Source organism: Amphiprion ocellaris, chromosome 23 (genome assembly GCF_022539595.1).
Source record: "Amphiprion ocellaris isolate individual 3 ecotype Okinawa chromosome 23, ASM2253959v1, whole genome shotgun sequence".
Classification (NCBI taxonomy): domain Eukaryota; kingdom Metazoa; phylum Chordata; class Actinopteri; family Pomacentridae; genus Amphiprion; species Amphiprion ocellaris.
In genome coordinates, this window is record NC_072788.1 from 10,984,992 (window position 1) to 10,998,062 (window position 13,071).

The 13,071-nt window shown below is 39.0% G+C and overlaps 1 protein-coding gene across 14 annotated transcripts in view; it reads right to left on the reverse strand.

Moving 5' to 3' along the window:
* LOC111564119 (multiple PDZ domain protein) overlaps positions 1-13,071 on the reverse strand; it is a 55,174-nt gene that overhangs the window by 27,072 nt on the left and 15,031 nt on the right. For 13 of the 14 annotated variants that reach the window (XM_055007660.1, XM_035945085.2, XM_035945088.2 and 10 more), the window contains exons 12-22: positions 10,542-10,628; positions 10,149-10,228; positions 9,881-10,027; positions 8,963-9,133; positions 8,061-8,246; positions 7,595-7,804; positions 5,625-5,783; positions 5,163-5,315; positions 2,798-3,124; positions 2,272-2,386; positions 1,301-1,499 (exon numbers count right to left, since the gene is read on the reverse strand). In XM_055007660.1, the coding sequence (XP_054863635.1) occupies positions 1,301-1,499; positions 2,272-2,386; positions 2,798-3,124; positions 5,163-5,315; positions 5,625-5,783; positions 7,595-7,804; positions 8,061-8,246; positions 8,963-9,133; positions 9,881-10,027; positions 10,149-10,228; positions 10,542-10,628 (1,834 nt within the window). The remainder of the gene's footprint in view (positions 1-1,300; positions 1,500-2,271; positions 2,387-2,797; positions 3,125-5,162; positions 5,316-5,624; positions 5,784-7,594; positions 7,805-8,060; positions 8,247-8,962; positions 9,134-9,880; positions 10,028-10,148; positions 10,229-10,541; positions 10,629-13,071) is intronic. The other variant, XM_035945091.2, reaches the window with a different exon arrangement.

A 13,071-nucleotide genomic window follows, 5' to 3' on the forward strand; every position in this document is an offset into this window, starting at 1 on the left:
CACCTGTGTCCTGCCTCCCTAATGAGTCTCTGTGTACACATCGTTGTGGCTCCCCTGGTTTGTGTGTTTTGTTCTTTTGATATCTGTTAATTTTTTTGATTTATTTTTGGAATACCTTCTTTATTTTTGGATGTATTTTTCCCTGCATCACCCCAGTAAGTCTCTTTTTTATACAAGTTTGTCTGTTCTTTTCTCTGTGTCTGCACTTGGGGCTTTTCCTGACAAACTATATTTTTAAAGTCATGACCTTCTCTCCGAATCACTTTATTCTGCATGTCTCTTTTAGACATTAGCCAAAAAAATAAGCATTTGTTTGAACCAAATTCTGTAAGAAACTAAAATGCTGCACTCCCAGGTGAAACTGAGAAGCCACTAATGACTCAGCTGCAACCAACCATCGTTTAACAAACAATAAGGGATTTTATGACTAAACTGCAGATAGTAGAAAAACATGGAAGCAATTCAAAAATGCCAATAGTGAACCACCTGTAGTGTGTAGAGTTATCTTTTTTCTCCCTCTTTATGTATTCTATGTTATTTTATTTTTTACAATGGATTTTTTATGGCAGTATTATTACAGCATTATGGTGAGTAAAAATATGACAGGAGCAAAATACAGAGTTAAAGGAATGTAAACATTGAATATAACTTTTGGTTGAAACACAACTTTGGATGAAAGCTAATGGTCATTGTCTGCTGTAATGTAGCAATTATTTACTAACCAAGTTTCAGTTTATATGCCAATGATTTGCTTTACCCTTTTCTGCTGCCAATAAACCAAATAATGCAGCTTTAAGTTAACGCTGAAATACTTTTTTATTTATATTGGGCTTTAAAATGTCACACTTGGCTACAATGTCATATAACCACATGCAGCCTTTTATATAAATATTCAATGAATTGAATTAAATTGTCCTGAATAAAAACATCATGTCCATATCTTTCAAGGTCATTTTTTTTCTCCCTATGAGTGTGTCATGCAGCACAAAAGACAGTTTTGAGTTCTCTCTATTTCTATTCAGGTTTTTTTTCTGTTTCCATGGAGGTTCAGGGTTTTATATTGCAGTGAAAAATGAGCCCACAGTGAGGAAAAAATGTAACAGGAGCAAAAACAAAGACATCCAGAAACTGTTTGGGGTTCAGAGGGTTGAAAACAAATGCATTTGGAAGCAGAAATATACTTTCAGCTAACAATCTAATAAACATTTTGGAATTTGTAAAACTCATTGTGGTGAACAAATTTAAATGATACTTGTTCAACTTCAATAATGTCAATGACTACTTAATTATCGCCTCTTACTCCAGGTCTGGTCCGATGAGAGAGTGTCTCCTGAGCATGGCTCGAGCCTGGGCATTGGTCAGGTTGGCCGTGGGCTCCCCATTGATGGCCAGGATGAGATCCCCGACCCCCAGACGTCCGTCGCGGCTAATGGACCCTCCATGGATTATACTCCTGATCAGCATCCCCAAACCACCTTTCATGGCGCTCACCGTCATCCCTTTAAGGTAGATCATACAAAATAATTTCACATTAACCTTGAATTGTGATCAGTAATGCCAAAAAAACAAAACATCTTCATGTAGATATTCACAAATTAGCTTTTAAAGTCACTGCAGGAGTGCGGCGTTATATATCTAAACACTTGTCTACCTTAACCAGAAAAAGAAAAGGCATTTTAGACAATTAATTTGCATATATGTTCTTATCTTTATCCAGCCAGGGGACAGTGTACTTGAAGCCTCAGTGTGTGGGAGTTAATTTGCAAAGATCATAAAAGACATTAGCGTCATCTGTTCAAGGGAAAGATTTGGGTTTATCATGTTTGATAAAATTGGAAATAAAAAACCCAAACACATTATGCAGTATATTCCAATCGGCTCCCAAACAAAGACCTTCAAAGGGCCTTTAAAAAAAGCAAAATGAGACGTTATTTTCAACAAGGAACTGAAGATTTTAAACAGTGCCTTCATAACACCTATTTGTTTTAGAAGTTCAAACTTAGTATTCTCTGAGCCAGTAGCAGCCCCTTGGGCCGGTTTTGAAATGCAAATACTCTGTATAGCAGTGGAATTACCCTTTCTGAGTGGAAAGCAGCCAAAAAATCGTTTTCTATCATTTTGCCTCAAAACTGAGATTTATAAAACATGAGACAAAAAGTGAAAGGCCAAATACGCCTTTCAATCCTGCAACCTCATTAACACTTCAGTGCAGGATGGGAAGGAACTAAATAAAAAGAACAAATAAAAGAAAGCGAGGAAATCAACACAAACCGAGGCTGGAGTTGCCCTTGACGACTGTGATAGTCCTTTCAAAACTGCTCCCAGAGGTCAGAGCTCCTTTGTCGTCGTCGTCTTCTGCCGACTCTTTCGCACCAGCCTCCTCGTCCTTGAAGGTGATAAATCAACACACTTATTCATGACAATAAATGGGAAAATATTAAGCCAGATTCCAAACATGGCGGGGTCTCTGGAGGGGGAGGAAGGTGCAGCGATCTGCGATTTGGCAGAGAAAATGAATTTTAAACAAAAAAGCTTAGAATGTTGTTTGTCGAGCATCTGAAAAGAGTCTGCTGAAGGAAAGGTTAGATGTTACCTTAGAAAAATCAATTTCTAAAAAGATCAAGGATGATTATTTTCAAGCTGTACTGCTATACTTTGACATATCTGTGAGGTACATGACATGGCAATGGCTCATTCTGATTCATCAGTGAAGCTGAATACTCATTGCTTCTTGTGTTTTTTAATGATTTATCCCACATAAAATCCTCCAATTTATGATTTAGATGTATTATTTTACCTTCATCAAAATGGATATATCTGCAATATCTCCAAAAGAGATAACAGGCTCCTTCTGGTAGTGAAGTGACTCCGCAGTTTCCTCCTGGACCTTAGATCCGCTTGATAGTTCAGCGAACGGGCTGTATGAGTTTGAGCCCTCCACCGGTTCTTCTTTGCTCGGGTGTTGTGCCAGGTACTGCTCAGAACTGCTCAGGATGGCATTAAAAGCTGGGTTGTGACCCATCAGGCCTGGAGGAGAGTAAGAGGCCGACTTCTCTGGAGAGAAAGCTTGAATGTTGTCCGCAAAGCAGAGATGCTCATCCAGTAAGTTGAGGCGAGCTGTCAGCTGGTGGTAAAACAAAGCACAGCAGCCCAATGAACACTCCACTCTCTTTAGTCAGACAACTGCCCAAAAGGGAGAGTTCATCTTGCTCAGTCGCCATCCCGTCCTCATTGTAATGAGCCATAGAAGAGCCATCAGCGGCCAATAGAAACGGGCATAAATTACCGGTGATCTTGAGTTCGAAATGCCCAATATGTAGTTTTATTATCGCAGCATTTAAGACTTTATTGGAACCAGACTGGCTAATAAAGAACCTCGGCATGAAATTCCCTTTGGAAGCCTCAACAGAGGTAATAGAAGAGCTTAAATATGCATATATGTAGTGCAAGCGGGGCCCAGTGAGCAGATATGTTGAATATAACAAGAGATAGGAGGTTTAATTTAAATAAGGTAGCACTGTAAATTTAGGGGGAACTGGGTTGTGACATTTAGAGGTAGTTGAGCTGCCTAATAGAAAAGGATCCCTATGCATACAGGGTTTATGCTACTATTTTTAAATGTAGAAAAGATATTTACAAGAACTGTTGTGTTTTTCTCTAGAATATAAATATTGTGAAGTCTTGATTTTACCATGGGAAGAGAAGACGTATGTCATGAATTGGAATTATATAAGCACAAATGAATTACAAAACTGAATTGAATTAATCAAAATTCAAAGCAGAACTGTAATCTACTGGAAGCCATCATGAGGAAAAACTGTCACCAACTATTTGCCAGTTAGAAATTGCGAAAACAGAGCGAATTGCAAACTTTCCCACAATCCTTGAAGTATTCATCTGTGATGTGCTGTTTAGTCAGATAGCTTAACCAAATTTAACTATAAAATCACTTTATTATATAAGTCTCACTTAAAAATTCCAATCAGATACTAAAACTAAAGAATTCTGACCCTCCTTGGTGCAACTGAGAGTCACATGACAGGACTACAGGGAGTTTTCCACTGAGCTAGGTTGAACTGCAGGCTGTGCTTACACAGAGCAGATTGGAAAAAAGTCAGGAAACAAATTTAAAAAGAGCCTTGGGATGACTAATGTTGTCAACTCCTGCTATTTAACTAAAGCTGAATTTCAATTCAAAATGAAACCTGAGAAGATTTTTAGGATATTCTAGCACCATATTATTACTTAGGGTTGGAGGATGAGACCCTCACATCGGGTTCATGCAGTGTACATAACACCACGCTTCTTGCATTAGTCTTTTCATGCTGTGCAGAGCAGAAATCTGAAATCTGTTAGAAGTAATCATAAACAACTAGCTGTCACTTACTGCATCACTGACAGTGACTTGGAGGCCAGCTGACACTCTGGTGACCTTTATATTGTCATTCTGCACACAGGTAGGGACCAAAGTGGAAAAAAAAATTCCATATTCCTCAAAAGAATATCACCATAAATACTGTCAGCACCACTGAAAAGCTGGTTCACTGTTGCTGACGTAGATATGAGATTTATCACCAGACTTGTTCCTTCTTTCTGGAGCTTATCATCACAAGAGGACTGCCTGACCTCATACCAACATTTCAAATGTGTTTTCCTGAATCCCCCAGTACTATAAAATGCCACAAGTTGTCCTGGCCCTTGTCTGTCCTTCTGGGCTGCCCTATTATACTAGAAATTACTTAGGAGGGCCCTACAAATAAGGTCAGTTATAACCTTTGGGACAGCTGGAAGCATGTAGACACCCTTAGGAAAATAGTTTAGCTGCCCCTTCCTCATCTTTGCTCATTTTCCTTATAATTTAATATCCATTTGAGGAGTTGCTGTTCTTGGGGCAACAAAGTCAGCTGCAGTCACAACTCTCATATAGCAGCAATGCCAGTAATGTAGTTACCACTCTAACAAAGAGGGAAAAAACATGTCTCATGACATTTTGGCTCTGGAAAGCAGAAAACAAAGAATAATGACTACATGCTGTAGAGCTCATTGTGGCAAAGGGCATAAGCCGTTGCAGAAAACATTTAATGAAACGGGAAAATAATTTCAAACTATGCTTTTGGTTTCAGTCGTCTTCAAATTGTGTGATGTCAAGAATGTTTTCTTACCTTAGGTGTGGATGAGTGCAGGTAATCCGGGTCGGCGCTGCAGTTGCTGCCATGAAGAGCGATCATGGATGCCTGGAAAGTGTCATCCTCTATCCCAGAGTAAGTATGATCTAACAACTTTTCGTCAGACAGGTCTGCTTCGCTGGTGTCAATCTGTGATAATGGATGAAAGTATAACCAACTGGCAGTAAACCGGCCTTTATTACTGAGCACTTTGAAATATCCAGTCATAGGCAGCTGAAAATATTGTGTTATTCTATGTTCTTTGTGTCACTGATTTTAACTACAAAATACTGCTAACATAACAATAACATATCCCTTAACTGATGGCATGTATTTGTCAGAATACCATTCATATAACAAACAGAGCACCCTTTGTAATTATTTGATAGATATCATAGATAGAGTGAGATCTGCTCTCCCTTTTCAGGAGTTCTTGATTTTTCCCAAAAGCTAACTAACCAATGCAGGCTCTGCTCGGTAAAGGATGCCCTCAGTCAGTCCTCCTTCCTCTCCTTCTTCAACCAAAATATTGTTGAAGTCAAATGAATGGATGGTGGATGATGGAGTTATTTCCTGCTCACAATATGGGTGTGGAGAGTGGGAATATCCACTTATTCCCTAGGAAAGTGGAGAAATTCTTTCAGTGTCTCCAGTTTTACGTAAATTGATTTTTGATTGTTTTTTGTTTTAAATTTATCAAAATCTAGCACTAATAAATTAGTATGGAATGAAGATGGAAAGAGATGTTAGGAGTTGTTAGAAGATTATACACTAGGAATGTCCCGATCCGGTCTTAAAGATTGAGATCAGGGCCAAAGCCTAAGCCTGATCCATAAAAGAAGAGCATAATTTGTGACAGGATGATAGTATCATCAATCAATAACAGTAATTGATAAGACAAACTGAGCACAGTGGACTTTTGTTCTGTGCTGTTGTTGCTACTTCAGTTGACAGACATGATTTGGGCCTCAAAAACAGCCCTTGACACTGCCCCTGCATCTCTTAGACACATTAATTCTGGTGGGAGGCCATTAAGTGTCACAGAAGTCTTTGTCATGGTGCCCTTTGCTAGCTAAATGCCCATAAATATCTCTGCTTGTCAACACAGAACTGCACATAATCTGAGTTGTTACAGTATTAAACAGTATGACACAACAAGGTACTAATTAAGCTATAATATATTTTCTGGCAGGTATGAAGCAAATACAGGTTTTTGCTGTCTTTTGGAGATTCTGGAAACAGAACACCCTACCCTCAACACTTATTTTTTCTTGATTCATTGCAGAGCCATTCAGTTGTCAAGCATATACACCTAATTGATTTCAACAACTTTAATTGAGTTGAAGTGTGTATTCTCTAGTAAAATAGCATTGGTGTGGGACTCAGTATCTGCAGTTACTAAATAATAAAAGAGCCAGATCATCTGAAAAAAAAATTGATCGGGACATCCCTATTACACCAACTATAGAGTTAAATAATAATCTTGGTCTATATGTTCAGAGAACAGAAATTGCTCAAAAAGACACGTTCAGAGTTTTATCGACTTAATTCTTAAAAGAAAAAGCTCTTGAACATTTCATAAGTATTTTTTAGTAGGAGCTCTTGATATTGATTTTGTGTATCATGCAGCCCAGACAGATATATGAAAAGCAAGAAGGCATATTGGAGGATTACACTCGTCAGACTCAATTTTGAGAGGCAATACAACAAAATACCTCTCAGAAGTGCATTCCACATCCTGCAGGAGAGCGGGATAACTCCACAGAGGCTTCCTACAGCTCTGTAATCCAGCTAACCCCGGCAGCCCAGAGGTCTCACTGAGTAATCCAATGGCAGATTCAATACAAGAGAAATGCAGCTCTACTGCTGAAAGAATGCAAGCTGTTTTTTTTTTTTTTTTTTTTTTTTGCCGAGAATCATCCCGTACAAAGAGCATAGGTGCCTCGAGCAATGAACATGCTGTTGTACAGACCTAATATTTTGACAGGTGCCCCAGTGTGTTTAAATGTACAAGAGGGTGTGTGCTCTTGGAGAATTGAATAACATAATAATTTGAAACAAAAGGGTACAGAGCATTTTAGGCTGGTCACCTCCTCTGAAAGAACAGTGGGTGGAATGCTAAACCATGCAACCTACCTCCACACTGTTTCCCTGCATGAAAAATTCAGACTCTTGTAAGCCGAGCCCTTGTGGCTGGATACTAAGTTACGAGATATAAGACTGCCTGACTCGAAACCTCACATATGTGCATTGACAAATCCTTGACTGTTGAGCAAATGTTAAAGAAAAATCACAAACGCATGTAGTAACCCCAAAAGACAGGCATACAATTACACCTCCAACACACAGGCCACATTCTCACATCAGTTTTCAGATAGGTGTAAAGCAAAGGGAAAAAAAAGAAGGAAAGCTAATACTGTTATGCTTACAGGCAACGGTTTGGCGACTCCAATCTGAACCGTGCCAAGCTTGGCACCCTTCAGGGCCTGGACAGCATCCTCCAGGCTGGCATTCTCCAAGTTGGTGGCATTAACATACATGAGTCGGTCTCCTGGCAGCAATCTGCCATCTTTCTCTGCGACACCATTGGGGACCAAAGAGCGAATCACGATCACCGTCTTGGTGGGGTCCAATGGGTCCTGCAGTGAAGCCAGGACAGGAGAATCAACAGGTGAACTACCACAGCCTTCAATTTACATTAACTCATTTTTGTCTTTGTTTGTGGACATATTTGTATAAATGTTAAAAAAAGGGACATAGTACAGATGTTGTAACGAGAAAAACAAGACAATAATGCAGCAACATCTACAAGCTAAAGCAGATTTTCTCCAGCAACAATAACATTTGCACAAGTTTTCGTAAAACCTTGTATAAAATCCGAGGAAGACTGCCCACCTGGTAATCCAAAATGCTGAATCCCAATCCCCCTTCTCCCTTTTCAAGCTCGATATTCTGGATCTCCAACTCCCACATAGCCAAAGGAGATCCTATCGCGTCCTCAGTCACAGTATCCTGTGTCGCCGCCACTGTGTTCACCTCTGAGTCTTCGGCAACCAGCACACTGCAGAGGTCTATTTGATTCTGCAGTGAGACAGAAAAGCCTAAAATCACTATGTAACAACATGCCTTCCTCCCTTTTACTCCCAACCCATAGGCTGCTACCCTCTAGTTGTGTTTCTGGCTCGGATTTCTGGCAGTAGATAAAAGGGAAATGTCTTTGGGATGCTCAGGCCTTAGTACATTATCACAGATAAAGCTACAGAGATGAAAACCCCTTTCCCCCAAAGGGAAGCTACTTTTGATGTCTCATATCTCGAGCAAATGTTATTGGCTACTGCTGAGGTATTGCTAGTATTGGTCTTAATAAACTTTCAGCCTCCCCTGCTTATCACTAAGTCTTAATCCATCATGGCTGGCAGTGTAGAAAGCCAATGGAACGATTGACAGCAGGGCTAAGCTAATAATGGTTGATGGGTTACAACAGAAGAGGAGGACTTAAAGACTTTCACTCTCTAATCATATTGCCAAGCTGTACATGCATGGTCAGGGAAAACAAGTTTCATAACACATTACTGCATGTTGAAGAAAAGCCAGGAATTTCTGATACTGTATATATGCATCATTTGTACTATAATCAATACAGTCGGCATGTTTTTAGCCTTGATAAGTGGAAAAAAATCAATCACCTTTACTTGTTTTTGTCCTTAAATATGGGAAAATGTCAATTTATTGTGATGATAATTTATAATAAAAAATAGCATATGACTGAATTAGCTCTACTTTAAATAATACAATACCTTTAATTTAGATGCTGTAGATAAAGCCTCTGATTTGGGTTGGACAGCTTCCATGTCAGGTGGAAGATCAGGAGCAGGCCGACAGCATGTCATGTATACACAGAGTGGAAGCTCCTTCAAGATTCTCACTACTTCTTTATGGGTTTCACCAATCAGGGAAATGCCATTCACCTAAGAAAAGAGAAGTTAGTATTGGCTTCATTCAAAATTAATATAATAATCCCAAGCAAATTAACCTTTTCTGCATGTCTTTCTCAATATTTTCTGTCTAGCTATACTGAAAAAAGTGGACTGAAAAAAGGCATTATATCCCAAAAATGTATTTTAAAACGAACTTTGGACAGTATCCAAGGTTTCAAGTGGCTTTAATTGATTTTTGTGTGTATTTCTGACCATGTGGGGGCAGAAAAACTAGTTTTAGTGGCTTAGCTTAAGTAGTTGTTGCAACAAGAACTTATTCCTTCATCCAGCAGAAAGGGAGATACATTAGCATTAATTTGGTGCCATTTCTGTCTGCTGGTTGCTTGCAGAAAACAGTGCTTTCACGCTGAAAATAGCCTCCTGCTGAAGCTGGAAATGGGAAGTGGTGAGAGCGAACCAAAACAACTAAGTTGCATGCCATAAATACAAAACAAGGCCCTTAAGAATAGAAAACAACATGTTGCACAGCTGTGGAAAAACTCTGATTTGGGAGATCATTTTCCACCACTACAAACAACTGCTTCGACATTACACATCAGTATGACTTAAATAAACATACTGACTGGAAGATTTAAGTTATACTTTTGTGTTAGTCATTCCTTTGGGGTGTTCTGCATTTAACATTTCTGCAGCATAAACAACCTATTTTCCAGATACTTCCATTTATATTTACCTCTGGAAATATTAATAACATGGCTCATTTAGGTGAACACTCACCTCAAGCAGTTCATCTCCACTGAACAGTTTGCCACAGCGGCCCACAGGTCCCTCAGGGAGCACAGAGCGGATGTAATGATGCCCACTGTTGGCTTCTAAACTGATGCCGAGGCCACTGTTCTCAGTAAACTTCTCCACTTGAGCCACCTGTCATGGAAACAAGGAATTACATCTCCCTTTATGTACACCTCTTTTATTATAGGGGGCTAATATATTAAATAGTTTCATTAGTGTGGGTATTTAAGTATAATTCAAAAAACAAACTCACTACAACTTCATTACTTGGACCCAGAATCTCCTGCCACTTCTTCATCAGTTCCTCCTCTTCAAAAGGTGACAACTTCAGCTCTTGAAAAACACAATACAAAGCAGTTAATGAAAAACAATATGAGGAAAATTTGCCTATCACAACCTGCAGTACGCCATGAATTTACATGTAAAGTATGTGGATGAAAAAAAAGACATATTAAAGTTTTATCTGCACCTATTAAAATGTTTAAAACTACTGCACTGTCTGGAACTGACAACAGCAGCCCGTCTCACTGTTTCCTCACATTGTGTGCTGCTAGTCAGTGTGGTCCTGTCAACAATAGCCCTTATCTGTCAGATGCGTGCCCAGTATCTTTGCTGGAGCACTTGGAGAAGCATCCCAGCCTCCTACCATGTTTGTCTTTTGTTAGCTGATCCGTGGCTGGGCTGACATCGGATCCTTCACTCTTTGTCTGGGGCTGCTTTTCATCTGCGGCGACTATAAACAGACAATGAACAGTAAGACAGACAGAAGCAGGCACCGGCACAGACAGTATAGGAACCCAGAGGCCGAAAATAGGCGTCTGCTCCCCAGCAGCACATAAAAACACAAACATACACCAATGTTGAAATCATTTTGCAATAATAATAGTCTTTTTAGCTAATACGTTTCTACTTAATCACTCTCCTCTCTATTTAATTACCCCATTGTTCTGGAAAGAATAAATATGCCTTTGTAGATGTTATCAGTGATGACAGAACCAAAACATACTAATGTGTAATCATCCTTTGTTTTTTGTTTTTTTTTAACCAGCTTCATACTACGGGTTGTATATCACCTCAGTTTAACATTGAGTACCCTTCACATTAATATCATTATTTAGTGAAAACGTAAAACTTACACTCTCTATTCTGGTATGCAAGAATTTCTACAACCCAGGCACACATTTGATGTAGGGGTGGGTGAATATCTGGGAATGAACTGAGTCCATCACTGGTTGTTTTTTTGTCAGGGCATTTTATTTTGGGGGAATTATTGGTAAGCTATTTTGCTAATTTATTGGTTTTTCACTGTAAAGTGCATTTTAAAGAGTGGACTGATAGGAACTGGCAGTTTGACTTGGGTCATGGTAGATGAATTCTTGCTGCTCTGACATTAGAGTCAGTGCAGTGACTAAATGACAAATAAACGGTCTTTACTGGTTGCTATCTAATCAATTAGTGCTTAAATCAGCAATTCAAGTCATATTTTAGAATTCAACCAAAAATTGTATGTGCAGTTGGCCATCCTGATCATTGAATAGCACATTTTATCCTCAAAGTGCTCTCTGAGCTTTAACTGGTGACTAGCAGGGCAGGTAATAGTTAATACAGCTAAGAGAGATGATTCATTACAATGCTCACAACAACAGTGCAATTTATGCACAAGATGGAATTCTCAGCAACAAAACTACAGCTGTCACAACCTGCTCAGAACATCAGTAATTGCAGTTTGGAAGGGTAAATAAACAGTTGATATACTGCATATACACAGCACAGTACACTATAAGCATGCAGCGCTTTCTCATAGTACTTGAGCTTTTACTGGAAGTATTTCTTATTGCTGAAGAGGTGGAAACATTTGCATGGTAGTGGTATCGTCTGACCACCTCATGCTAGCTAGCATGATATGCACTGACATTAACAACTGGTTGATTTCCAATCAAACAAAGGTGCAAACCAAATGGACAGAAATAAAGTGAAAATTAAAACTAAACGACAAATAGAACATGATGAAAGACCTGCTTCTGCTCATCCTAACTTTAAAGTTGGCTTCTTTCTATTTAGAATCATATTGGCTGCGATATAGACTGTATGTTGTGGGATGACGCATTAGGAAGTGGATGTACTTCATGTTTCAGGCGGCTTTTGGTGTTTTGTGGTAGCTCTGTTTTTGTTCTGCCAGTGTAGCTCTAATGGAAAAAGCAGTGATGACGTAGTGTTTATTAGGAATCTGAAATTGTTGGTTGTTGGACTCATGGTGGCCCTTTGGAAATTTTAACACATCCCCACACCCTGCTTAACAATTTAAGTAATTAGTTACATTTTTTCCATAATTCCAACCATTTAATAACCATTTGCACACTACAATTACAATCTCACTTCAAGTTATCTGACATCTCACTCCAGAGACAAAATCACTGGGGCCCCAGATGTAGTAAATTTGTCTCTTTTTTCCTCTCTTTGCTATATATTATGCTCATGTGCAAACTCCTGTAGCTGTTATTTTCTGAGAGGTTCCACGGCAGCCAAGAAAAAATACTGGCCTCCTCAGTCTCTGTCTGTCAACTGCTGGCTGCTAGTTTTTCTTCGTGTTTTTGGGCTACAACTTGCTGGTGCCAAATCTAATCACTTTCAGTCTCCATCTATCACCGCTGACACTAAACAACTTCTGCAACTTTCTTTTCTTGATTCTGTAGTAGCCTGGAGGTCCTGTCAGTGCAGCTGGAGACAGGAATCTGTCTCAGTACTGTCTGTCTGTCTGTCTTGTTTAATGTCAATAATATGAAAATGTAAACACGTTATTTTTGAAAATAACATACTGTACATATATGCAGAACTTCTCTTCCCATAAATCTGCTGTATTTTTTGGCTGTGAAGATGTCAGATATAGTTTCACATGCTAGTAAATCTTAATTTACCTTAACTTTATGTCCATAAGTAACAACAATTTGCGTATTTCATCCTCTTATTAGGGAAAATGGGGGATTTTATTGATAGAATTAGGAGGAACGAGCAACAAGCTCTTCATTTTTCAGCATTACCAGCAGTGTGAAATGATATTAACGAATAAATTCTTCTGCCACAGAATGAAGACGCCAGTTTTCTCACTGTGTCATATATCACAGTGTTGACATCAATTTGGGTTGTATTTAGAGCACAACTCAAATCAGCATTTTCCA